Source organism: Bos indicus x Bos taurus, chromosome 29, assembly GCF_003369695.1.
Source record: "Bos indicus x Bos taurus breed Angus x Brahman F1 hybrid chromosome 29, Bos_hybrid_MaternalHap_v2.0, whole genome shotgun sequence".
NCBI classification, from domain to species: domain Eukaryota; kingdom Metazoa; phylum Chordata; class Mammalia; order Artiodactyla; family Bovidae; genus Bos; species Bos indicus x Bos taurus.
In genome coordinates this window covers 2,023,664-2,047,021 of record NC_040104.1, presented here as the reverse complement: position 1 = coordinate 2,047,021, position 23,358 = coordinate 2,023,664, and the positions used below count along the sequence as shown (strand labels likewise).

Below are 23,358 nucleotides of genomic sequence, written 5' to 3'. Positions count from 1 at the left end.
TTTCTATCCACTGCCTGTGTGGGGTTTTTTTCACGTAAAAATATTTCCTGACCAGACTACCCTGACGGTCCAGTGGTTGAGAATCCACGTGCCAATGCCAGGGACATGGGTTTGATCCCTGGTCGGGGAGCTAAGATCCCGCATGGCACACAGTGTGGCCAAAAAATAAAAATTTCCGTTAAAAAAAAAATCTAAATAAAAAAAATTTCCTGGTAGTCCCTCCGTTAAAGCATGTGGAGACTGCGTTGTCCCTCTGGCACACCTCCACAACACTCTGCAGGCCGTGAGTCCAAGCTGCCTCCTATGGTAGGCACGTGAGTTCCCCATCTTCTGCTATTAGAAAGAATGCTTTAGCAGTCAGCCTTGGGCTTCTCTGGTGGCTCGGTGGTAAAGAATCCGCCTGCCAATGCAGGAGACATGAGTTCGATTCCTAGGCGGTGAGGATTCCATAGGCCGCAGAGCAGCCTATGAGTCTGTGCTCTGGAGCCCCAGGGGCCACAACTGCTGAAGTCAGGGCTCCCTAGTGTCCATGCTCCCCAACGAGAGACACCCGCCGACCACAGCTACAGAGTAGCCCCTACTCGCCACAACTAGAGAAAAGCCTGTGCAACAGCATGAAGACCCAGCACAGCCAAAAATCCAGTTTCCAAACAATTTAAAAATTCAATCAGCCCTGTGCACATGTACTTTGGTTTTGGCGGGGCCGGGGGAGAAGGGGGCAGTATCTTCAAGACTGGTCCCCGGAAGCGGGACTTCTGGGCCCGGAGTACGGGCAAGCACGCTCGCGCCAGGTGCAGCCAAATGCCAAAGCCCGCTCCGCACGGAGTCTACCGTCCTGCAGGCCCTCCAGCCGCAGGGGTGCCTCTTCCCTGCCTCGGCTGCTACCAGCTGAGGGCGACGTCCGCATTTCCGCCAGCCCGGGGGGCCCGCGAAGCCCCACCTCTGCGTCTCTGACCTTCTCACACATCTAAGGAACTGCCCCGCCAGCTGCTTTGCCCACGAGCTCTCTCCACTCACATCTCTCGCTCATCTCCTTGGGGCCACTGGGCTTTTCCTCCTCTGTTTTAGAAAGGTTCTCTGACTTAGAGACACTAGCCCTGTGGCTGTATTGCGATCCTTCCTTGGTCTCCACCACTCTCTTTACGTCTCACGAGCTGGTGCTGCGCACGAACGCCATTTCCCTCCCACCCTAATGCTTCCCTAATGCGCTGGCTTTGAGCCACAGAGAAGCGACCCCACCCTCACCCTCGGGCTGCGGAGGGTCCCCGAGCCTCCTCCTGGTGCTCGAGTGGTCCTCTGACCACTTGGGAGCCACCCCAGGGTGCAGCGAGAGAAGCCGGCCCACCCTCACCTGCTCCTCCCGGTGCGTCAACCACTGAAAATCGCGTTGGCTGGAGGTGCTGCCTACAGCTCTGGCTAAATTTCCATGCGCGGCTGGGTCCACACGTGGATTTTCTTTACTCTGTTTTATTACTTGTCCGCATGCCAGTACCACACTGCTTTTACTACCCGAGCTTTGTTTTATTACATTGTGAGCCTCCCAGCCAGGAACGTGGATGTGACTTCTGAGAGAGACCAGCTGGGGATGTCTTGGAGCAGAAATCCAGGCCACGTGGCCCATAGGGATGACGCATCCCAAGCACGTGGTCGCAGGGCTGCTCAGGCACCATGTGGCACTCCCCTGGGTGCCCTGGGAACCCTCAACTTCTCCCCGTGACGGGTGGGGCACCTCTGGGTCAAGGCTCCTCCTGCGGGCCCTTCTCAGCAGGGTCGGCCTGGCAGTTGAGGAGGGGCCCCTGGCCCAGACCGGGGGGCGGCGTGTGGTGAAGTGGGGTCCTGGCATGGCTGGGCATCTCCATACGGAGAAGTGTTCCAAGGCTGGAGGGACTCAGGGGCAGGGAGGGGACTCTGGTTCATTTTCCTGACATCCTCTAGATCTTTGCAGTGCTCAGCGCAAATCTGGCAGGAGGATATGGAGGGACTGTCCCAGGGCATGCTTTTCAGAAGAAGGAGAGAAGGGGGCCCACCCCTGAGAGAAACAGAGGGGAAGCCCATAGCCCCTGGTCCCTGGTGAACACCCGATGGGCAGGGGAGGCCAGGAGCATGCCCGGGACAAGAGGCAGGCATGAGACCGGTGCTATGGGAGGTCAGAAGGGGGCGGCCATCAGGCACTTCCTGGACGTGGCCAGGGGGACCTCTGAAGAGTGGGGGTACAGGCCAGCAGGGGCGGGTGCCCACGCGCACACCAGGCGTGACACGGGGAACCTCAGTGTCGGAAGAGATCAGGCAGAAGTAGAGCAGCTTTCTGGGGTGGCTGAGCCAAGCAGCCCGGCCTCAGTTTCCCCATCACGAGTCACTGAGCAGAGAAGGTGAGCAGAGACCAAGCCCAAGGCCCAGAGTGGGCAGGGCGGGCCCAGGGTCAGCCACCGCAGCCCCTGTGAGGTGGCCACAGTGTGTGCAGGTCAGGGGGCTGCTGGGAGAGTCCCCCTCTGATGGGTGGAGCCAACATCCCCACGGAGCGCCTGGGACCGCAGCTGGTTCTCCCTGTGCCCAGAGCCCACCACAGACACCGACACGCTGCCTCCCTGGGCCAGGCGTCCCTTCTCAGGCAGGGACCACACACCCACGGGGGCTCCGGCCCCTCCTTGGGACACACTCCCCTTGCAGGCTTTTCACTCGGGCAGCGAGGATCGGCTCCCACCCAGAAAGGGCTGCTGTGAGGGTGGAGGCATTCCAGGAGAAAGGAACCCCCACGAACACTTGGGGGCCTGCAGGACTCTCCCACAGGCCCAGGAGGGTCCCGGGGTGCCTGCCCATCACTCTCTGAGCTCACCCGCCTCCCCAGCTCAGGAATGTCGCTGGATAAAAATACCCACAGCCAGTGTCATCAGGCCCGCCCGCCTGTGGGGCTCAGGGCTGCCGGGCAGTGGGCTGACCGCCACGGCCGGGCCACAGGGCTCCTGGGCTTCCTGGGCCGGACACCACATGACCCTGCCCCCAGCACCTACCCCTGCTGGGTGCAGGCTGTGCATCGAGACGGCTTCCAGTGGCCCTGCCCACCCACTCAGACCCTTCAATGCCCAGGGGCACTGAGAACAGCACACACTAATGCCCCACCAGCTCCGGAGTGGCTGAGCCACTGCGGGCTCTGAGCACCATGGAACAGGGTGGCTGTGAGAGATGGCATGGCTCTGCCTGGCACAACATGGGGAGGCTTCCTGGAGGGGGAGGCCTCCAAGCTGAGCCTCAGCCTCTGGTTCTAGGCAGCAGGGCTTTAGGGCAGAGACCTAAAACAGCCCATCAAAGGCCTCCGAAGGCCAGGCTCCCACCCACAGGGTGGCAGCCCCCAGAGTGGACAGCCAGGGCCCAGTCTGGCTGGCACATCTGGGAAGGCCCGGCCTGTGCTCCAGATATAGCTTCCTTTTCTCCTCTCTTCCTCCAACAGATGGTGACACCCACCCCTCACAGGCCCACACCACCCCAGGGTCAGCATTATGACCCCCGCCCAGGGCCTCACCAGGCCTGCCCAGATCCTGGGCAGGATGAGCTTCAGGCTTTGGAGTCAGGCAGCCTTGGGCACACCAGCTGTGTGACCACGGGCCTGTCCCCTCCCCTCTGTGGGCCTGGATTTGCACAGGGCACAGGCCCATCCCTGTCCACCTTCCTCCAGGGCCCAGGGAGAGCCAGGCTGCCCCTCTGCCCCAGCACCTGCACCCCAGCCAGTGCCCACGGGGCTCAGAGAAGGGGCCCAGGGTCACCTGGACCAGCCAGAAGGCAAACCATGGCGGGACCAAGTGCCATCACGTGGTCAGAAGCCGCGTGTAAAAACGGCCCCTGGGGCTCAGGTCACCTGGAGTCACAGCGGTCATTCCACCTGCAGCAGAGCTGGGCCCCACACCTTGCCAACTGCACCCCTACCTTCTGTGAGGTCTGGGGTGGTCACAGCACCCGGGGGACTGTGGGAGGGAGAGCCCTGGCCCTCCCTGCCCTCGAGACAGACTGCAGCCACCTGACCTGCCTAGGACCCCAGGCCACCTCCATGCTCTGCCCCTTGCTCCAAGGTGCCTCCCCGGGGAGGAAGCTGGCCCTGCCAGGCCCCCTATCCAGACCCAGAGCCTCGACGCCCAAGGTGAAAGGTCAGGTGGCGGAGCTGGCCCTCACTCTCCCCGCAGTGGAGCCCAGGCACCTGCACACGTGCGCGTCTGTGGCGTCTCCCGGCATGACCACACCCATGGACACCGTCTCTACCTCACGGGGGCCGTGTGTGACACCGTCCCAGCAGGCCATCTCACCGGGGGCAGGAGCCACAAGAGATGCCACACGAGCTGAGAGTCGACTCAGAACGCGGTTTGAGAAGAGCTTGCCCAGGTCCCTGGACCAGACCAGGAGGTGGGCGTGCTTGGCCCCTGTCGGGGGCACCTCCCCACCCGGCGCCCAGCACCCAGAGCTGGTGGGAACCAGGACCTAGGCCCCTGACCACGGACACCCCTGGTTTCTAGCAGCGTCCCCAGGGCCTGCTGGTCTGCTGAGCCCCGTTCACACTGAAGAGTCAGCCTGAGAACCGGCTTCTGCAAGAGGACTGCAAGCTGCTGCACCTCTAGAAGCCAGGGCATGGGAGCTGGACACCCCAGGTGGAGCCTGGACCCCGGGCGGGTGAGGGGTGCAGCGCCCCAGGCCCACCTTGGCTGCTCCCGCGTCTGTCTTCTCTGGTTCAAACCCCACCCCAGCTCCACGAAACCTGCCATAGGCAGCTCCCCAGGCACAGGCGCTGAGTGCTAACGCACCCCTCCTGCCCCTCCAGCCCCGGGCACAGGCTGGGGCCATGGGCACCAAGTCCCTGGGCAGCTGATGGTTCAGCTCCAGGCACGGGCAAGCATTCCCTCCCACCTGAGCAGCCCTGCCCAAAGGTGCCAGCACACACCAAGCCTGCCACAGAGGAGTGGGTGGGGACTCGGGGTGGCCCAGCCACGGGGCAGCACGGGGCATGAAGCCTGGGCCCTGCCAGGGGCCGAGTGCCCAGCCAGCCCTGTGTCCTGCACCAGGCCGCCCCCCTGGCCCCAGACCCTCAGCGTGCACTGGTGTGCCTTCCAGCTCAGGGGCTCCAGCCTCCCAGACCGTCCCTCCCCTGCTGGTGGCCCTGGTATAAGGGACACAGGGGGCTCCCCAACTAACGCCAGGCCAGGACGAGACGCTGGACATGCAGAGGGCAGTGGGCCCAGAAACACTTGGATGGGTCTGGGGTGGCAGTGTGGGGTCTCCAGACAGCGAGGGGGAGACCAGGGTCCAGGTCCCGGAGGACGTGACGTGGGGAGAAGTAGAAGGAACCCCCCCAGCTTCCCAGGGTGTTGGGGGCCGAGGAACAGTTAGCGGAAAGTCGTTAGTGTGAGTCACTCAGTCGTGTCCAACTCTATGCGACCCCATGGGCTGTGGCCCGCCAGGCTCCTCTGTCCATGGGATGCTCCAGGCAAGAATACTGGAGTGGGCTGCCATTCTCTTCTCCAGGGGATCTTCCCGACCCAGGGATCGAACCCAAGTCTCCTGCATTGCAGGCAGATTCTTTACCCTCTGAGCCACGAGGAAAGCCTCGGGGCGTCCTAAAGGGCCCAGTGGGGAGACCAGGGAGCCTGACCACCTCTGCCCTCCCCTACTGGCTCCCCTTCCAGGCCTGTAAGGCCCTGACTTGAGCCTAGGGTGAGTGGCACCAGGGGCCGGGGAGTGGGGCATACACTCAGCAACTGGCCTCCACTTTCCGAAGGGCGGGCGGGCTCTGCCCAGCAAACAGCCAGGCCAGCTGCCAGCGCCATCAATGATTAACGCCCGCTGTGAAGGTGCCGCCCAAACCGCCGGGAAGTGGTTGGGAACCTGGGAAGGGCAGGGTGGCGGGAGGGCAGGGATGGGACAGGATGCACTCCCAGGCGCCCCATCACAACCCCCCCAAGACTCCCCCGCAGTGTCCAAGCTTCTCCCCAGCAGCAGGGGTGCAGGTGGAGGGGACTTGGGGAAACTGAGGCAGGGGGTTTCTCCCTGGCTGGCAGTGGGGGCAGCCAGGAGGAGGCAGGCATCTGCCTGTGTCACCCTGTAGCTCCCAAGAGGTGGGGTTCGGGGGAAGGGGTGTCGGGGAGAGATGAGGAGGGGAGAGGGCGAAGAAGTGAGGAGCGGTTCCGGGGGCTCCTGACCTGGCAGGAGGGATGAGGAACCTGGGGGCCCTGTCCACCCAGCCTTCCACGGTTGGAGGCAGGGGCCCGGGTCAGTGGTGGGACCAGCTGCTACAGGACCCCTGGGCCCGCCTCCAGTGCAGGCGCCCCCCCCCAACCAGACAGCCTCCCCAAGGCCCATGAGCAGAGAGACCAAGGCCCCCGCCATGCCCTGAACTAGAGTAGACACTGCCCCACAGTGAAGAGCCTCAGACCAGGACTGGGGGCAGTGGGCAGGAAGGCCAGGCGGGCAGGGGCAGTGCCCGGGCAGTGGCCTCCTGCCCCCTGACCCCGGCAGACGGGGCAGGCCGGGTGCACACAGGAAGGGCTGCTCTCCTTTTGGCCGGAGCAGGGGTTCCCCGACCAGGATGGGGACAGGATATCCTGGCCTCCTTCCCCAGCTGCGCCTGGGACAGCGTGCCCAGCCCCGCAGGGCCGTGGACAGCGGCTCTCACACCCGCCTGGGCCCCAGCCCTTCAAGGCCAGGCTCATCCTTCCTGGGCCGGAAATCCAGCTCGGCCTGGGTCGTAACAACCATCCTGCCCCTTTCACAGTCAGCCTCACCAAGGACAGAGCTCTCTCTCTGCTACTGTCTTGGACCCTGCCAGAGCTGCAGCGGGTACCATCCACCCCTCTTCTAGGGGCTGTAATCAGCCTCTGGCCACTCAGCCCAGGCTGCCCCTGCCACCCCAGCTTGAAGCCAGGTGCCCTCGAGAGACTGGCCAATTCAGAGAGTGTCCCGTGGCTTTCGCCAATCTCCTAGAAATGAGAGGACACCTTCCCAGGCTCCAGGGAAGCCACGTCCCCCGGCCAGCAAGGGTCCACCTGCAGCCCCACCCTGCATGGGGGACTGCACCCGCCTCTTACGGACAGGGACACAAGCAGGAAAAGACTGGCCCAAGGTCACCAGGCCACCCGCACGGCCTCGCCTCCCCAGTTCCTCTTCCCCACATGGGGAAGCCGCTGGGCCACTGTCCCCAGAGGCCACCACAGTCCGCAGAAGCCACCCCGGCCCTACAGCTCCTGGGGAGGCTGGGCAAGGCAGACCGAGCTGAGCAAACTTCCGAGAGCTAAACAATCGGCATCAGGAAGAAAACACGAGCGCAAGCAGTGACTTCCTCTGGGGTGCGGCGGGCCCTCTTCCTCCACAAGGCACCGTGGCCTCCAGGGAGCCGGGGCGAGGCGAGTGCCCCCGGGCATGTGACCCCAGGACGCGAACCGGTGGCGTGTCTGCAGACCCCTCACTCAGCAGCCCTCAGGGGATGTGGGGGCACTGCTGACCCCTAAGTGGTGCTCTGCCTGGTCCTCCCATCTGTGCCTGGCGCTGGCACGCAGGGTCCCGGCCAGAGAGGCAGCTGGGCAGGGTCTGCTTTGGGACCAGCTGTGGGCTCCCCCACGGTGGGGCACCTCAGGGATCCTGGGGCCCAGCAGCTGACGGCGGTGCACAGAAGCTCCCACGAGCCTGCTGTTGGCAGGGTGCTCACATAGCCAGCATCAGACGGGGCACGGTCCCCCGGGGCCAGTGCACACACACATCCCCCAAACCCCAAGAAAGCCTCTGCTGCTGCAGCCAAGGGCAAGGCCGCCTTCTCTGCAGATAGCCATGGCCACGGCGAGGCCCCCTCCACCCCCACGGGGGGCGGGAAAGGCGGGTGGGGAAAAGGCTGGAGGACCGTGGCCCCTCTGTGCCTCTGAGGACACTGTCTCCAGGCCCGGCCCTGCTGCTCTGGAAGGGCCACCCCACCCGCACCCCTAGTACCCTCTGAGCTCGGAGGGGAGAAGGTGAGGGATGCAGGCTGTGCCCCCCACCTCGCCACGCCCACCGACACCCTGCTCCATGGCCACCCCTCTGCTCCCCGGGGTTCCAGGGACAGCCCTGGGCACCCTGCAGCCAGGGGTCTCCCAGCCCCAGGCCAGCCAAGGTGGGAGGGCCAAGCACCCGCCTCGACCGATGGGAGATCAGGGGAGGTCCCTCTGGGAAGCCCCCAGAGCAGCCCACGAATGTCAAGCCCAGGCTCTGAGGCCGGCACCACACGGAGAGGCCACCGACCAGGCTGGGCCAGGCGGGAGTAGGCCCAGGTGCCGCCAATAGGACCCAGCTCTGGCCCGCGCACAGCTTCCTCCGATCCACCAGCAACCAGCAGAGTCAGGGGCCCTCTCTCTCCTCTCGTCCCAGACCTGACCCCTCCAGGCCCCTCTGCCTCAACCCAGATTTCTAGGAGTCAGGTCAGGGTCACGTGGGGCCATGGGCACCCCTCTCAGCCATACTGATGCCTCAGCCACAGCACAAGGCCGGCCACCGCCTGCGAAAGCCCTGCTCTGCTGGCCGGGGAGACCACCCCTGTTGGGGGGCACCGGGACCCTGTCTCCTCTTATTTCTCAGCTCCCCAGAGTTCTCTCCCCTGCATACGTGCTCTCTCGGAAGGATTAACACCTGGGCCAGCCCTGTGGGGCCCAGCAGACCAGCCCTGGGCATGGGCACTGCTCCCAGCTGGCTCCCCCACCCACACACATGCCCGGGCAGCGCCAGCGGGGAGCTCCCCACCCGCGCAGGGTCAGACCCACAAGGCCCTGAACTTCTTCACCTGACAGGCTCCCTGCTGTTTCTGTCTTTCCCATTAACCCTTCCCTTCCCTCCCGGCGGGTCTAAGCCGCACTCTAGCAAGGTCCCTCTGGCAGCAGGTGGCACAGGGATTTCGCTGCCCGCACGCCCTCCCCAGCCCCGCGGAAAGCCCTTCCCCGTGCCGGCCGGCGGCGATACTCACACAGCGAAGTGGTAGACGAAGCACTTCCAGCCGGTGGGGCGCTCGAGGAAGTTGTAGACGCGGCCCTGGATGTGAGTGCGGGCGAGTAGCGGGCGGCGCGCGCTGTAGATGGAGACGCGCGGGTCCAGGCTCACGCGCGGCCGCGGACCAAGGTCGGCGGCGGCGGGGGGCGCGGCGGGGGACACGGGGCCCGGGGCGCCAGGCGGGGCGATGGGCGCGTAGAGCGCGCTGCCTGCCGGGCTGCCCTCGGCCAGCTCCAGCGAGAAAGGGCACTTCTTGGCCAGGCCCGCGCTGCCCCGCCGGGCTCCCGGCAGGCGGCCGCCGCCCCAGCGCTTCCTCTCCGCCCTAGGAGGGGAGGTGGCCGCGGCCATGGCCAGGCAGGAGCTGCGGCGAAGGCGGGCGCCCGGGCGCAGTGCGGGGGACCGCTGCTGCCAGCCCCGCCGGGGCAGCTGTCCGCCGGCCGGGCGTGGGGGGCGGGGCCGGCTGCCAGGGGCCGGTCCGGGGGTTGGCGAGCCCCGCCCCAGGCCGGACGCCCCGCCCCTCACCAACCTGTGCGCACCCGGGCACCCCAGCCCGCCCGGTGGGCCCCGCTCCGTCTGCGCCCACCTGTTCGTCCGCCCCCGCAGCGTTCACCTGCTGCGTTCACCTGCTCGGCCCGCCCTCCCCACCTGCTCGGTCCGCCCCATCCCGCGCTCCTCGCTTCTCCGCCAGCCTGCGCCCACGTGCTCCTCGCAAACGCCAAGCCCACCTGCGCCGCCTGCACGAAGCACCTACATAAGCCAGCAAGGGAGGCTTGGGGTCCGCAGGGTGCCGGGACCGCGAACTGCTTGGGCAGGAGGACGGGGTGGGGCGCAGACATCCTCTTCACCGGCTCTGAGTCCCTCCACAGAGGGTAGGGGTGGGGAGGGGCGCGCCGGGAGGATGGCGGCAAGGCCCGGTGAACTATATGGGCCCCCCTGGGCGCCCCAACGCACGCTGCTGGCAGAAAACGCAGTCCGGTCAGTGCCCACAGGAACAGTGAACTCTGGAGGCCAGTCGGGAGCATCCGGGCCCTCGTGGGTCAGCATCCGGCTGCTGGGGCGCCCTGTGCCCGGGAGGATGTGGGAGTTCCTGCAGGCACCGCTGCCCAGGGCTGCCTGGGCAGGTCAGGGGAGAGGCCTTGGAGAACCGCTTTCTGGTCCTCCTCGCCCTCTGGACAGGGCTGCTGTGGTGCCCTGTCTCCTCTGAGTGGTGGCGGTGTCCAGGTGGATCAGAAGAACTCAAGTCCCCTACCCAGTGCTGGCATTTCAATCCCTGCACGTTGACTGGCATCAGGATGGAGAAAGGATGTCAAGCAGAAAAAAACTGTCCTCTGTTAGGACGTTGCCCCGGGCAGAGGAATAACTGCCCACCACATCAGGGACCCGTAACGTGGGAGACACGTCCCAGGTCCTGACTGAGCACCCTGGGCTGCTTTATTTCAGGTACTCTCCCATCAGGAAGTCAGTTCTTTGGAAGATTGTTACTACAGTGAAGATTTGAGGAAAAAAAGAGGAAGTGGTAGATGAAACTGAGTGATGGGAGTTTCCAGGTGAGAATATTTGATGAACTTCCCAGGTGGCTCAGTGGCAAAGAATCCGCCTGCAATGCAGGAGACACGGGACATGTGGTTTGATCTCTGGGTTGGGAAGATTCCCTGGAGAAGGGAATGGCAACTCCAGTATTCTTGCCTGGGAAATCCCATGGACAGAGGAGCCTGGTGGGCTACAGTCCCTGGGGTCGCAAAACATTTGGTGACATGACTTAGCAACTGAGAGCTGAGATTCTACAGATACACCTCAGAAAGTGGAATAAGAGAGGGGCTTCCCTGATGGCTCAGTGGTAGGGAATCTGCCTGCCAGTGACGGAGACGCGGGCTCAGTCCCTGACCTGGGAAGATCCCACGTGCTGTGGAGCAACTAAGCCCGTGTGCCACAACTACAGAGCTGTTGCTCAGAGCCAGGAGCCACAACTGCTGAAGATCTGAGCCCTGGAGGCCCTGCTCCACAGCAAGAGGAGCCACCACAGCGAGAAGCCCGCACGCTGCAGCTGGAGAGCAGACCGTGCTCGCCGCAACCAGAGAAAAGCCCGTGCAGCCAGGAAGACCCAGCAGAACCAAAAATAAAGAAATAAATTAGATTATCCAAAAAATTAAAAAAAGAGAGGACTTGGATCAACATTTACGCTTAGAGAATATCAATGCTGCTGCTGCTGCTAAGTCGCTTCAGTCATGTCTGTCTCTGTGCGACCCCATAGACGGCAGCCCACCAGGCTCCCCCGTCCCTGGGATTCTCCAGGCAAGAACACTGGAGTGGGTTGCCATTTCCTTCTCCAAAGCATGAAAGGGAAAGGTGAAAGTGAAGTCACTCAGTCATGTCTGACTCTTCGCGACCCCATAGACTGCAGCCCACCAGGCTCCTCCATCCGTGGGATTTTCCAAGCAAGAGTACTGGAGTGGGGTGCCATTGCCTTCTCCGAGAGAATATCAATACCTTTCAGGAAAACTCTTCTTGTTTGCTTCCTGTTTTTCTTAGATTTTCCCCAGTTACACAGGAACCAATTAGACTGTCAGTCGAATGTGAACAGAAAGACTGCATCCACAGTACCGACACTGACTCGGCTGTGATGCGGTTGTTAGTGTTGCCGAGCTAGGCGTCGTGGGCCTGTGTTTAAAACAGTGCTTTTCTGTTGGTGGGAATGTAAACTGACACCGCCACTATGAAGAACACTGTGGAGATTCCTTTAAACACCAGGGATAAAACCACCATATGACCCAGCGATCCCACCACTGGGCATATATCCTGAGAAAACCATAATTCAAAACGACACATGTACCCCAGTGTTCACTGCAGCACTACTTACAATAGCTTAGGCATGGAAGCCAAAGACGGAGAAGCTCTATACAGTCAGCAAAAACAAGACCGGGAGCAGACTGTGGCTCAGATCATGAACGCCATATTGCCAAATTCAGACTTAAATTGAAGAAAGTAGGGAAGACCACTAGACCATTCAGTTCAGTTCAGTTCGGTCGCTCAGTCGTGTCCAACTCCTTGCGACCCCATGAATTGCAGCACGCCAGGCCTCCTTGTCCATGACCAACTCCCAAAGTTCACTCAGACTCACGTTCATCGAGTCAGTGATGCCATCCAGCCATCTCATCCTCTGTCGTCCCCTTCTCCTCCTGCCCCCAATCCCTCCCAGCATCAGAGTCTTTTCCAATGAGTCAACTCTTCGCATGAGGTGGCCAAAGTACTGGAGTTTCAGCTTTAGTATCATTCCTTCCAAAGAAATCCCAGGACTGATCTTCAGAATTGACCGGTTGGATCTCCCTGCAGTCCAAGGGACTCTCAAGAGTCTTCTCCAAAATCACAGTTCAAAAGCATCAATTCTTCGGCGCTCAGCTTGCTTTATAGTCCAACTCTCACATACATACATGACCACAGGAAAAACCATAGCCTTGACTAGATGGACCTTTGTTGGCAAAGTAATATCTCTGCCTTTCAATATGCTATCCAGGTTGGTCATAACTTTCCTTCCAAGGAGTAAGCGTCTTTTAATTTCATGGCTGCAGTCACATGCATCTGCAGTGATTTCGGAGCCCAGAAAAATAAAGTCTGACACTGTTTCCCCATCTATTTGCCATGAAGTGATGGGACCAGATGCCATGATCTTCGTTTTCTGAATGTTGAGCTTTAAGCCAACTTTTTCACTCTCCCCTTTCACTCTCATCAAGAGGCTTTTTAGTTCCTCTTCACTTTCTGCCATAAGGGTGGTGTCACAGTTAGAACTGGACATGGAACAACAGACTGGTTCCAAATAGGAAAAGGAGTACGTCAAGGCTGTATGTTGTCACCCTGCTTATTTAACTTATTTGCAGAGTACATCATGAGAAACGCTGGGCTGGATGAAGCACAAGCTGGAATCAAGATTGCCAGGAGAAATATCAATAACCTCAGATATGCAGATGACACCACCCTTATGGCAGAAAGTGAAGAAGAACTAAAGAGCCTCTTGATGAAAGTGAAAGAGGAGAGTGAAAAAGTTGGCTTAAAGCTCAACATTCAGAAAACAAAGATCATGGCATCTGGTCCCATCACTTCATGGCAAATAGATGGGGAAACAGTGGAAACAGTGGCTGACTTAATTTTGGGGGGCTCCAAAATCACTGCAGATGGTGATTGCAGCCTGAAATTAAAAGACATTTACTCCTTGGAAGGAAAGTTATGACCAACCTAGGCAGCATATTAAAAAGCAGAGACATTATTGGTCAACAAAGGTCTGTCTAGTCAAGGCTATGGTTTTTCCAGTGGTCATGTAGGGATGTGAGAGTTGTACTAAAGAAAGCTGAGCGCCAAAGAATTAATGCTTTTTAACTGTGGTGTTGGAGAAGACTCTTGAGAGTTCCTTGGACTGTAAGGAGAGCCAACCAGTCCATCCTAAAGGAGATCAGTCCTTAATATTCATTGGAAAGACTGATGTTAAAGCTGAAACTCCAATCCTTTGGCCACCTGATGCGAAGAGCTGACTCGTTGGAAAAGACCCTGATGCTTGGAAAGATTGAGGGCAGGAGGAAAAGGGGATGACAGAGGATGAGATGGTTAGATGGCATCACTGACTCAATGGACATGGGTTTGGGTGGACTCCAGTAGTTGGCAATCGACAGGGAGGCCTGGGGTGCTGTGGTTCATTGGGTTGCAAAGAGTTGGACACAACTGAGTGACTAAACTGAAGGCATGGAAGCAACGTAGATATTCTTAACAGATGAATGGATAAAGCTGTGGTACATATATACAATGGAATATAACTCAGCCATAAAAAGGAATGCATTTGAGTCAGTCCTAATGAGGTGGGTGAACCTGCAGCCTATTATAGAGTGAACGTGAATGTGGAGTCGCTCAGTCGTGTCTGACTCTTTGTGACCCCATGGACCGTAGCCTATCAGGCTCCTCTGTCCATGGGATTTTCCAGGCAATAGTACTGGAGTGGATTGCCATTTCCTTCTCCAGGGGATCTTCTCGACCCAGGGATCGAACCTGGGTCTCTCGCATTGTAGACAGACACTTTACCGTCTGAGCCACCAGGGAAGTCCTCACAAAACCTAGCCAGGCCTAATTCCATGGCCCCAGCCCTTGCCCTCGGCAATGGTTCACACCCTGAAGAGTGGCTTCTCTCTGGATATTAACAAATCCACCTCTTATCACTTTGTCTCTCAATGAATTTTTGCAATGAGGCATCAGAGCCTGAGTTTCATTAGTTTTGGCCAGGCTTGAGTCCCAGGAGAGAGCTGAAGGACAGGAGGAAAAAGCAATGGGAAAAATGTGCCAAGGAATCCCCTTCATAGCCCACCGGAAGATTTGCTAAATATCTGACCGGTGCTCACAGTTTCATTGGTCTGATCTTTGGCACAGAGAAGAGAAAGGACAGAAGAACCCCCACCAGCTTGGATAACAGCTACTGGGGCTCAGCAGATAGCGCCTTTGGGACATGCTGAGGAGTAGCCTCTCCAGAGTCTCTCACTTGTGCCCCTGCCGCCCGCCTGTCATGGGAGGTTCGAGGAAACAAGAAATGAGAGATTGTAAACGTCCCTCCAGCTATAAGGAACGAGGACCGCTTACCTTAACCAGAGGTCTTCTGGAATCTGAGACTGGGCCGCGTGAGCTTTCTGCTGAGTTCGTTTTTCGCTGTCCCGGTTTCCAGCACGATGGGCCTTCCCCTGCGCTGGGTTTCTTCGCCTTCCGCTTCTAGCGCGGGAGCTTCGCTGAGTTGGGCTCCTGCTGTGCTTGGCCTATTCCACGCAGAGGTTGTTTCAGCCAGGTTAAACCCGAGTCACGGCACCATAGATGTCACGCCAGTGTATGTTCCTCGGTTCCTTGTCTCATCACAACAAAGATTTGGAGCGATGGACATTAAAGCCCTCGGCGCGTCACAGCTCTTGGGTCTTGGACAAACCGTGCTACAGCTCTTAGGCAAATCAGTGTTACAGCTCCATTTTATTTAGAAGATAGCAGGAGAGTGAGAGAGAGAGTGAGAGAGAGAGAGCACACGCGCATGCATGTGGGAGAGAAAGTCCGTATTATAGAGTGAAGTAAGTCAGAAAGAGAAAAACAAATACTGTATATTAATGCTCATATATGGAATCTAGAAAGGTGGTGCTGATGAACCTGTTCACAGGCCAGCAATGGACACACAAACATAGAGACAGACTTGTGCACCCAGCAGGGGAGGAAGAGCGCAGGCCTGATGGAGAGAGTGGCGTGGAGACATGACATCAGCACGTGTCAGACAGACAGCCAGTGGGGATTTGCTGCATGACTCAGGGAGCTCAAAGCTGTGCTCTGTGACACCCAGAAGGGGGGGTGGGGGGTTGGGAGGTGGGAGAGAGGTCCAACAGGGAGGGGACATATGTATACCTAAGGCTGACTCATGTTGATGTATGGCAGAAACCAACACAATATTGTAAAGCGATGATTCTTCAATTAAAAATAAATAAACTTTAGTTTTGGTTTAAGATGGCAGAGTAGAAGGATGTGTGCTCATCTCCTCCTGGGAGAGCACCAAAATTGCAAATAACTGTTGAACGACCATGGACAGGAGGTTGCTGGAAGCCCCCAAAATGATACCCCGTGCCCAAAGACAAACAAGAAGCCGCACTGAGATGGTAAGACGGGTGTAATCACAACAAAGTCAACGCTGACACCCACTAGGTGGGCACTGAGATGGTAAGACGGGTGTAATCACAACAAAGTCAACGCTGACACCCACTCGGTGGGCAGCCCACAAACTGGAGAGCAATGCCAGAGTTCTCCCACTGTGGTGAAGCTTCCGGACCCACGTCAGGCTTCCCAGTCTGGGGATGCCCAGGGAATCTGACTCTGACGGCCAGTGGGATTTGATTACAGGCCTTCCACAGGACTAGGGAAGCGGACTCTACTCTTGCAGTTGAGTTAGTTCAGTTCAGTCCCTCAGTCGTGTTCGACTCTGCGACCCCGTGGACTGCAGCATGCCAGGCCTCCCTGTCCATCACCAACTCCAGGAGTTTACTCAAACTCATGCCCATTGACTCAGTGATGCCATCCAACCATCTCATCCTCTGTCGTCCCCTTCTCCTCCCACCTTCAGTCTTTCCCAGCATCAGGGTCTTTTCAAATGAGTCAGTTCTTTGCATCAGGTGGCCAACGTATTGGAGTTTCAGCTTCAGCATCAGCCCTTCCAATGAATATTCAGGACTGATTTCCTTTCAGATTGACTGGTTGGATCTCCTTGCAGTCTAAGGGACTCTCAAGAGTCTTCTCCACTCTCACAGGGCACAAACAGAATCTTGAATGCACCAAGACCCCGGGGAAAGGGGCAGTGACCTCACTGGAGACTGAAGACCTACCTGGTGGTGTCAGGGGGTCTCCTATGGAGACGCGGGTCAACGGTGGCTCATTGCGGGGACAGGGGCACTGGCAGCAGCAGCCTGGAGGGGCCCCTTGGCAAAGTCCTTTTGGAAGTTACCACTAACTCTACCCATAGAGCCATAGATCCCCGGGCTGGGCCACCTAAGGCTAAACAACAAACAAGGAGGGAGCACAACCCCACCCATCAGCAGACAATTGGATTAAAGCTTCACTGAGCCCAGCCCTGCCCACCAGAGCAAGCCCCAGTTTTTCCCACCCAGTCCCTCCCATCAGGAAGCTTACACAAGCCTCTTAGCTGCCTCTATCAGAGAGCAGACAGAGCAAGAAGAACCACAATCCCACAGTGGTCAGAACAAAAACCACATTATAGAAAGTTAATCCAGATGAAAAAGCATAAAATTATGTTTCAGATGAAGGGACAAGATAAAACCTCAGAAAAATGACTATATTAGGTGAAGATAGGCAAACTTCCAGAAAAAGAATTCAGAATAATGATAGTAAAGATGAATCCTGGTGGCTCAGATGGTAAAGTGTCTGCTTACAATGCAGGAGACCTGGGTTCGATCCCTGGGTTGGGAAGATCCCCTGGAGAAGGAAATGGCAACCCGCTCCAGTATTCATGCCTGGAAAATCCCAGGGACCAAGGAGCCTGGTGGGCTACAGTCCATGAGTTCGCAGAGTCGGACACGACTGAGTGACTTCGCTTCACTTCACTTCAAGACGAATCCAGGATCTCAGGAAAACAATGTAGAAGTTGCAAGAAATGTTTACCAAAGACCTAGACAAACTAAAGAATAAGCAAACTGAGATGAATAATATACTAGAAGGAATCAATAGCAGATGAGGCAGAAGAGTGGATAAATGACCTAGAGGACAGAATGGTGGAAACTGCTGCCACAGAACAGAGTATAGAAAAAAGAATGAGAAGAAATGAGACAGCCTAAGTGAACTCAGGGACAATACTAAACACACCAACATTTACATTATAGGGACATTATAGGGGTCTGAAAAGGAGAAAAGACCTGAGGAAATATTTGAAGAGATAATAGCTGAAAATGTCCCTAACGTGGGAATGGAAATAGTTAACCAGATCCAGGAATCACAGAGTCTGAGGCAGAATAAACCCCAGGAGAACACACTAAGACACATAACAATAAAACTGACAAAAATTAAAAACAGAGATAAAATATTAAAAGAAACAAGAGGAAAATGACAAATAACATACAGAGGGACTCCTATAAGGTTATCAGCTGATTTCTCAACAGAAAACAGAAACTCTACAAGCCAGAAGAGAATGTCATGATTATTTTAAAGTTATGGAAGAGAAGAACCTACAACCAAAAATACTCTACCCAGAAAGACTCTCACTCAGACTTAACAGAGAAATCAAGACAAGTCAAAGTTAAGAGAATGCAGCACCACCGAACCAGCTTTACAACAAATGCTAAAGGAACTTCTCTAAGCAGGAAGCACAAGAGAAGGGAAAGACCTACACAAAATAAACCCCAAACAATTCAGAAAGTTGTTAGGATCATGCCTGCTAAGTTGCTTCAGTCACGTCCGACCCGTAGGCCTTCCCCGATAGCTCAGCTGGTAAAAAGTCTGCAAGCAATGCTGGAGACCCCAGTTTGATTCCTGGGTTGGGAAGATCCCTTGGAGAAGGGATAGGCTACCCACTACAGTATTCTTGGGCTTCTCTGGTGTCTCAGACAGTAAAGAATCCATGTGCAATGCAGGAGACCTGGGTTTGACTCCTGGGCTGGGAAGATCCCCTGGAGGAGGGCATGGCAATCCACTCCAGTATTCTTGCCTGGAGAATCCCCTTGGACAGAGGAGCCTGGCAGGCTATAGTCCATGACATTCTCCAGGCACGAATGCTGGAGTGGGTTACCTTGCCCTCCTCCAGGGGATCTTCCCAACCCAAGGATCAAACTTGTGTCTCTGTGACCTCTGCATTGGCAGGCTGGTTCTTTACCACTAGCACTGCCTGGGAAGCCCAGTAGGATCACGTGGCTGCTGTTCGGTTGCTCAGTCGTGTCTGACTCTTTGTGACCCCATGGACCGCAGCACGCCAGGCTTCCCTGTCCTTCACCGTCTCCCAGAGCTTGCTCAGACTCATGTCCATTGGGTCGGTGATGCCATCAAACCATCTCATCCTCTGTCGTCCCCTTCTCCTCCTGCCCTCAGTCTTTCCCAGATCAGGGTCTTTTCCAGTGAGTTGGCTCTTTGCATCAGGTGGCCAAAGTATTGGAGCCTCAGCTTCAGCATCAGTCCTTCCAAGGAATATTCAGGGTTGATTTCCTTTAGGATTTCCTTTTACAATTGACTGAGTTGATCTCCTTGTAGTCCAAGGGACTCTCAATAGAATCATACATATTGATAATTACCTCAAATATAAATAGATTAAATGCATGAACCAAAAGACACAGACTGGCCAGGCAGATGCAAACATGTGCATTTACGTGCTTCCACTTAACCACGTCACTCTATTTAACCCCCCAGATCGTATGTAATTATTTATAGTGTTAGGTTAATCATGTTTCCGGTATGGCTTGCAATTGTAATGATATTTTATTTTTAGTCTGGCTATTCATTGTGAAAACTGATACATGCCTTCTGCTATTGTGATTTTGCTTAGTACAATAATTGTATCATGATTGGTCAACAAAAAATAGCAGAATTCCATATCACTAAAACTACCATCTAATAGAAAAACCTGTAATCACTTTTTAAAATCCAGATTTATATCAGAATTACCTTGGAATTTTTTGAAAAAGACAAATGCCCAGGTATTGCCTTTTTTCCTCCAAAGCTGCAGCTGTGTCTCTAGTGAGCAGCCGTGTTTAAAACAGCTGGACTGTGTGATGATCTTTTACTTTTATCTTGTTTGTTTCCCTTTGTTTATTTCATATTCAGTGCTGCCGTTTCATTTAGTTTGTGTTTTCCAATTTCTCCATTTTCCTCTTTTATGTTCTTTCCCAAGCCCTTACCAAGCGTAGTAGAAAGGCTTCTGTACACACATATAAATACATGAACAGTACATGACCTCCTTTGTTTCTGCGAGTCAGAGCCTCCAGCTGAGAGTCGCTTCTCCGCAGACAGAAGGCGAGCACTGCCACCCCGATTGCTGTGTCCTTCTTCCTCTTCGCAGAGTGTCCCGGGAGAGGCATCACGTACTGTTTCCCTCACGGACGCCTCTGGAGTCTTGATTCACCTTCCTGACAACTACTGCCTGTTGAATCGCAAAACAGAGTTAGCCCATTTCTACCCGGAATTCTTAACTTTCCCCAGCCAAAATGTCAGGTTGAATTCAATCAAGAAACTCATCAAAAATACCTGCCCCCATTTCAGACTCTAAATGAATTAAGATCTTCCTATGTTCATCACTGATAATGGCCTGTAATTTTCTTTTTCTGTAGTATCTATATTAATGCATATATATAGATTCTAGAAAAATGATACCGATGCATCTACTTGCAGAACAGGTATAAGACACAGATGTGGAGAATGGACTTGTGGACACAGCTAGGGAAGGAGCAGGTGGGATGAACTGAGAGAGTAGTATTGAAATAAATACATTACCATGTGTAAAATTGTAAAAAAAAAAAAAAAAAAGTTGTGAAATATTACAACTCCCTACTGAACAACCATCAACAGGAGAGTGCTGGATCCCACCAAAAAAAGATACCGCACGTCCAACGGCAAAGGAGAAGCCCCAGCAATTGTAGGAGGGGCGAAATCGCATTGAAAATTGAACCCCATACACACCAGAGACGCTTGGAGCGCTCAGACAAACCTTGTGTGCACAGGACCCAGAGACCCCACAGTTCAGTCCAGTTGAGTTCATTTCAGTTCAGTCTCTCAGTCGTGTCCGACTCTTTGTGAACCTATGGACTACAGCATGCCAGGCTTCCCTGTCCATCACCAACTCCTGGAGCTTACTCAAACTCCTGTCCATCGAGTCAGTGATGCCATCCAACCATCTCATCCTCTGTCGTCCCCTTCTCCTCCCATCTTCAATCTTTCCCAGCATCGGGGTCTTTTCCAATTAGTCAGTTCTTTGCATCAAGTGGCCAAAGTATTGGAGTTTCAGCTTCAGCATCAGTCCTTCCAATGAATATTCAGGACTGATTTCCTTTAGGATGGACTGGTTGGATCTCCTTGCAGTCCAAGGGACTCTCAGGCATCTTCTCCAACACCACAGTTCAAAAGCATCAGTTTTTGCTTTCTATATAGTTCAACGCCCACATCTATACATGACTACTGGAAAGACCATAGCTTTGACTAGATGGACCTTTGTTGGCAAAGTAATGTCTCTGCTTTTTAATATGCTGTCTAGGTTGGTCATAGCTTTTCTTCCAAGAAGCAAGCATCTTTTAATTTCATGGCTGCAGTCACCATCTGCAGTGATTTTGGAGCCCAAAAAATAAAGTCTCTTACTCTTTCCATTTGTTTCCCCATCTATTTGCCTTGAAGTGGTGGGACTGGATGCCATGATCTTAGTTTTCTGAATGTTGAGCTTTAAGCCAACTTTTTCACTCTCCTCTTTCACTTTCATTAAGAGGCTCTTTAGTTCTTCTTCACTTTCTGCCATAAGGATGGTGTCATCTGCATATCACATTATTGATATTTCTCCAAGCAATCTTAATTCCAGCTTGTGCTTCTTCCAGCCCAGCATTTCGCATGATGTACTCTGCATATAAGTTAAATAAGCAGGGTGACAATATACAGCCTTGACATACTCCTTTTCCTATTTGGTACCAGCCTGTTGTCCCATGTCCAGTTCTAACTGTTGCTTCCTGACCTGCATACAGATTTCTCAAGAGGCAGGTCAGGTGGTCTGGTACTCCCATCACTTGAAGAATTTTCCACAGTTTGCTGTGATCCACAGAGTCAAAGGCTTTGGCATAATCAATAAAACAGAAGTAGATGTTTTTCTGGAACTCTCTTGCTTTTTTGGTGATGCAGTGGATGTTGGCAATCTGATCTCTGGTTCCTCTGCCTTTTTGAAATCCAGCTTGAACTTCTGGAAGTTTATGGTTCATTTACTGCTGAAGCCTGGCTTGGAGAATTTTGAGCATTACTTTGCTAGCATGTGAGATGAGTGCAATTGTGCGGTAATCTGAGCATTCTTTGGCATTGCCTTTCTTTGGGATTGGAATGAAAACTGACCTCTTCCAGTCCTGTGGCCACTGCTGAGTTTTCCAGATTTGCTGGCGTATCGAGTGTATAGCACTTTCACAGCATCATCTTTCAGGATTTGAAATAGCTCAACTGGAATTCCATCACCTCCACTAGCTTTGTTTGTAGTGATGCTTCCTAAGGCCCACTTGACTTCACATTCCAGGATGTCTGGCTCTAGGTGAGTGATCACACCATTGTGGTTATGTGGGTCGTGAAGATCTTTTTCATACAGTTCTTCTGTGTATTTTTGCCACCTCTTCTTAATATCTTCTGCTCTGTTAAGTCCATACCATTTCTGTCCTTTATTGTGCCCATCTTTGCATTGAATGTTCTCTGAGACCCCACAGAGACAGAGACTGAGCCAGCACTGTGTGTGAGTGTCTCCTGAGGAGGTATGCGTCAGCAGTGGACTGCTGCAGGGGCAGGGCTCTGGGTGCAGCAGACCTGGGTATGGCATACGCCCTCTTGGAGGAGGTCGCCATTAACCCCACCATAGAGCCAGCAGAACCTACACCAGACTGAGGAAACAGACTCTTGAAGGGCACAAAGCCTTGTGGGCACCAGGACCCAGGAGAAAGGAGCAGTGACCCCACAAGAGACTGACCCAGACTTGCCCGGGAGTGCCCAGGGGTCTCTGGGGAGGCGTGGGTGGGCGGGGGCCTGCTGCAGGGCTGGGGGCACTGAGTGCAGCAGTGCATCATGGGACCTTCTGAAGGAGGTCACCATTATCCTCATCACCCCCACCGTAGTTTGGTCTCAGGTCAAACAACAGGGAGGAAACACAGCCCCGCCCATCAACAGAAAATTGGGTTAAAGATTTACTGAGCACGGCCCCGCCCATCAGAACAAGACCCAGTTTCCCCCTCAGTCAGTCTCTCCCATCAGAAAGCTTCCATAAGCCTCTTATCCTTCTCCATCAGAGGGCAGACAGACTGGAAACCACTATCACAGAAAACTAACCAATCTGATCTCATGGCCCACAGCCTTGTCTAATTCAATGAAACTAGGAGCCATGCCATACAGGGCCACCCAAGACGGATGAGTCACGGTGGAGAGTTCTGACAAAATGTGGCCCACTGGAGAAGCAGATGGCAAACCACTTCAGTATTCTTTCCTTGAGAACCACATGAATAGTATGAAAAGGCAAAAAGATAGGACACTGAAAGATGAACTCCCCACGTCGGTAGGTGCCGAATATGCTACTGAAGATCAGTGGAGAAATAACTCCAGAAAGAATGAAGAGATCGAGCCAAAGCAAAAACAATACCCAGTTGTGGATGTGACTGGTGATAGAAGTAAAGTCCGATGCTGTAAAGAGCAATATAACATAGGAACCTGGAAATTTAGGTCCATGAATCAAGGCAAATTGGAAGTGGTCACACAGGAGATGGAAAAAGTGAATGTTGACATTTTAGGAATCACCAAACTTAAATGGACTGGAATGGGTGAATTTAATATAGATGACCATTATATCTACTACTTCCCTTAGAAGAAATGGAGTAGCCCTCATAGTCAACAAAAGAGTCTGAAATGCAGTACTTGGGTGCAATCTCAAAAATGATAGAATGGTCTCTGTTCGTTTCCAAGGCAAACTATTTAATATTACAGTAATCCAAGTCTATGCCCCGACCAGTAATGCTGAAGAAGCTGAAGTTGAACAGTTCTATGAAGACCTACAAGACCTTCTACAACTAATGCCCCAAAAAGCTATCCTTTTCATTATAGGGGACTGGAATGCAAAAGTAGGGAGTCAAGAGATACCTGGAGTAAGAGGCAAATTTGGCCTTGGAGTACAGA

The 23,358-nt window shown here is 54.9% G+C and overlaps 1 protein-coding gene across 2 annotated transcripts in view; it reads right to left on the bottom strand.

Moving 5' to 3' along the window:
• KCNQ1 (potassium voltage-gated channel subfamily Q member 1) overlaps positions 1-9,409 on the bottom strand; it is a 381,610-nt gene extending 372,201 nt beyond the window's left edge. For both annotated transcript variants that reach the window (XM_027531884.1, XM_027531885.1), the window contains exon 1: positions 8,960-9,409. In XM_027531884.1, coding sequence (XP_027387685.1) covers positions 8,960-9,330 — 371 coding nt within the window. In that variant the 5' untranslated portion in view covers positions 9,331-9,409. The remainder of the gene's footprint in view (positions 1-8,959) is intronic.
• Positions 9,410-23,358: the final 13,949 nt, after the last annotated feature.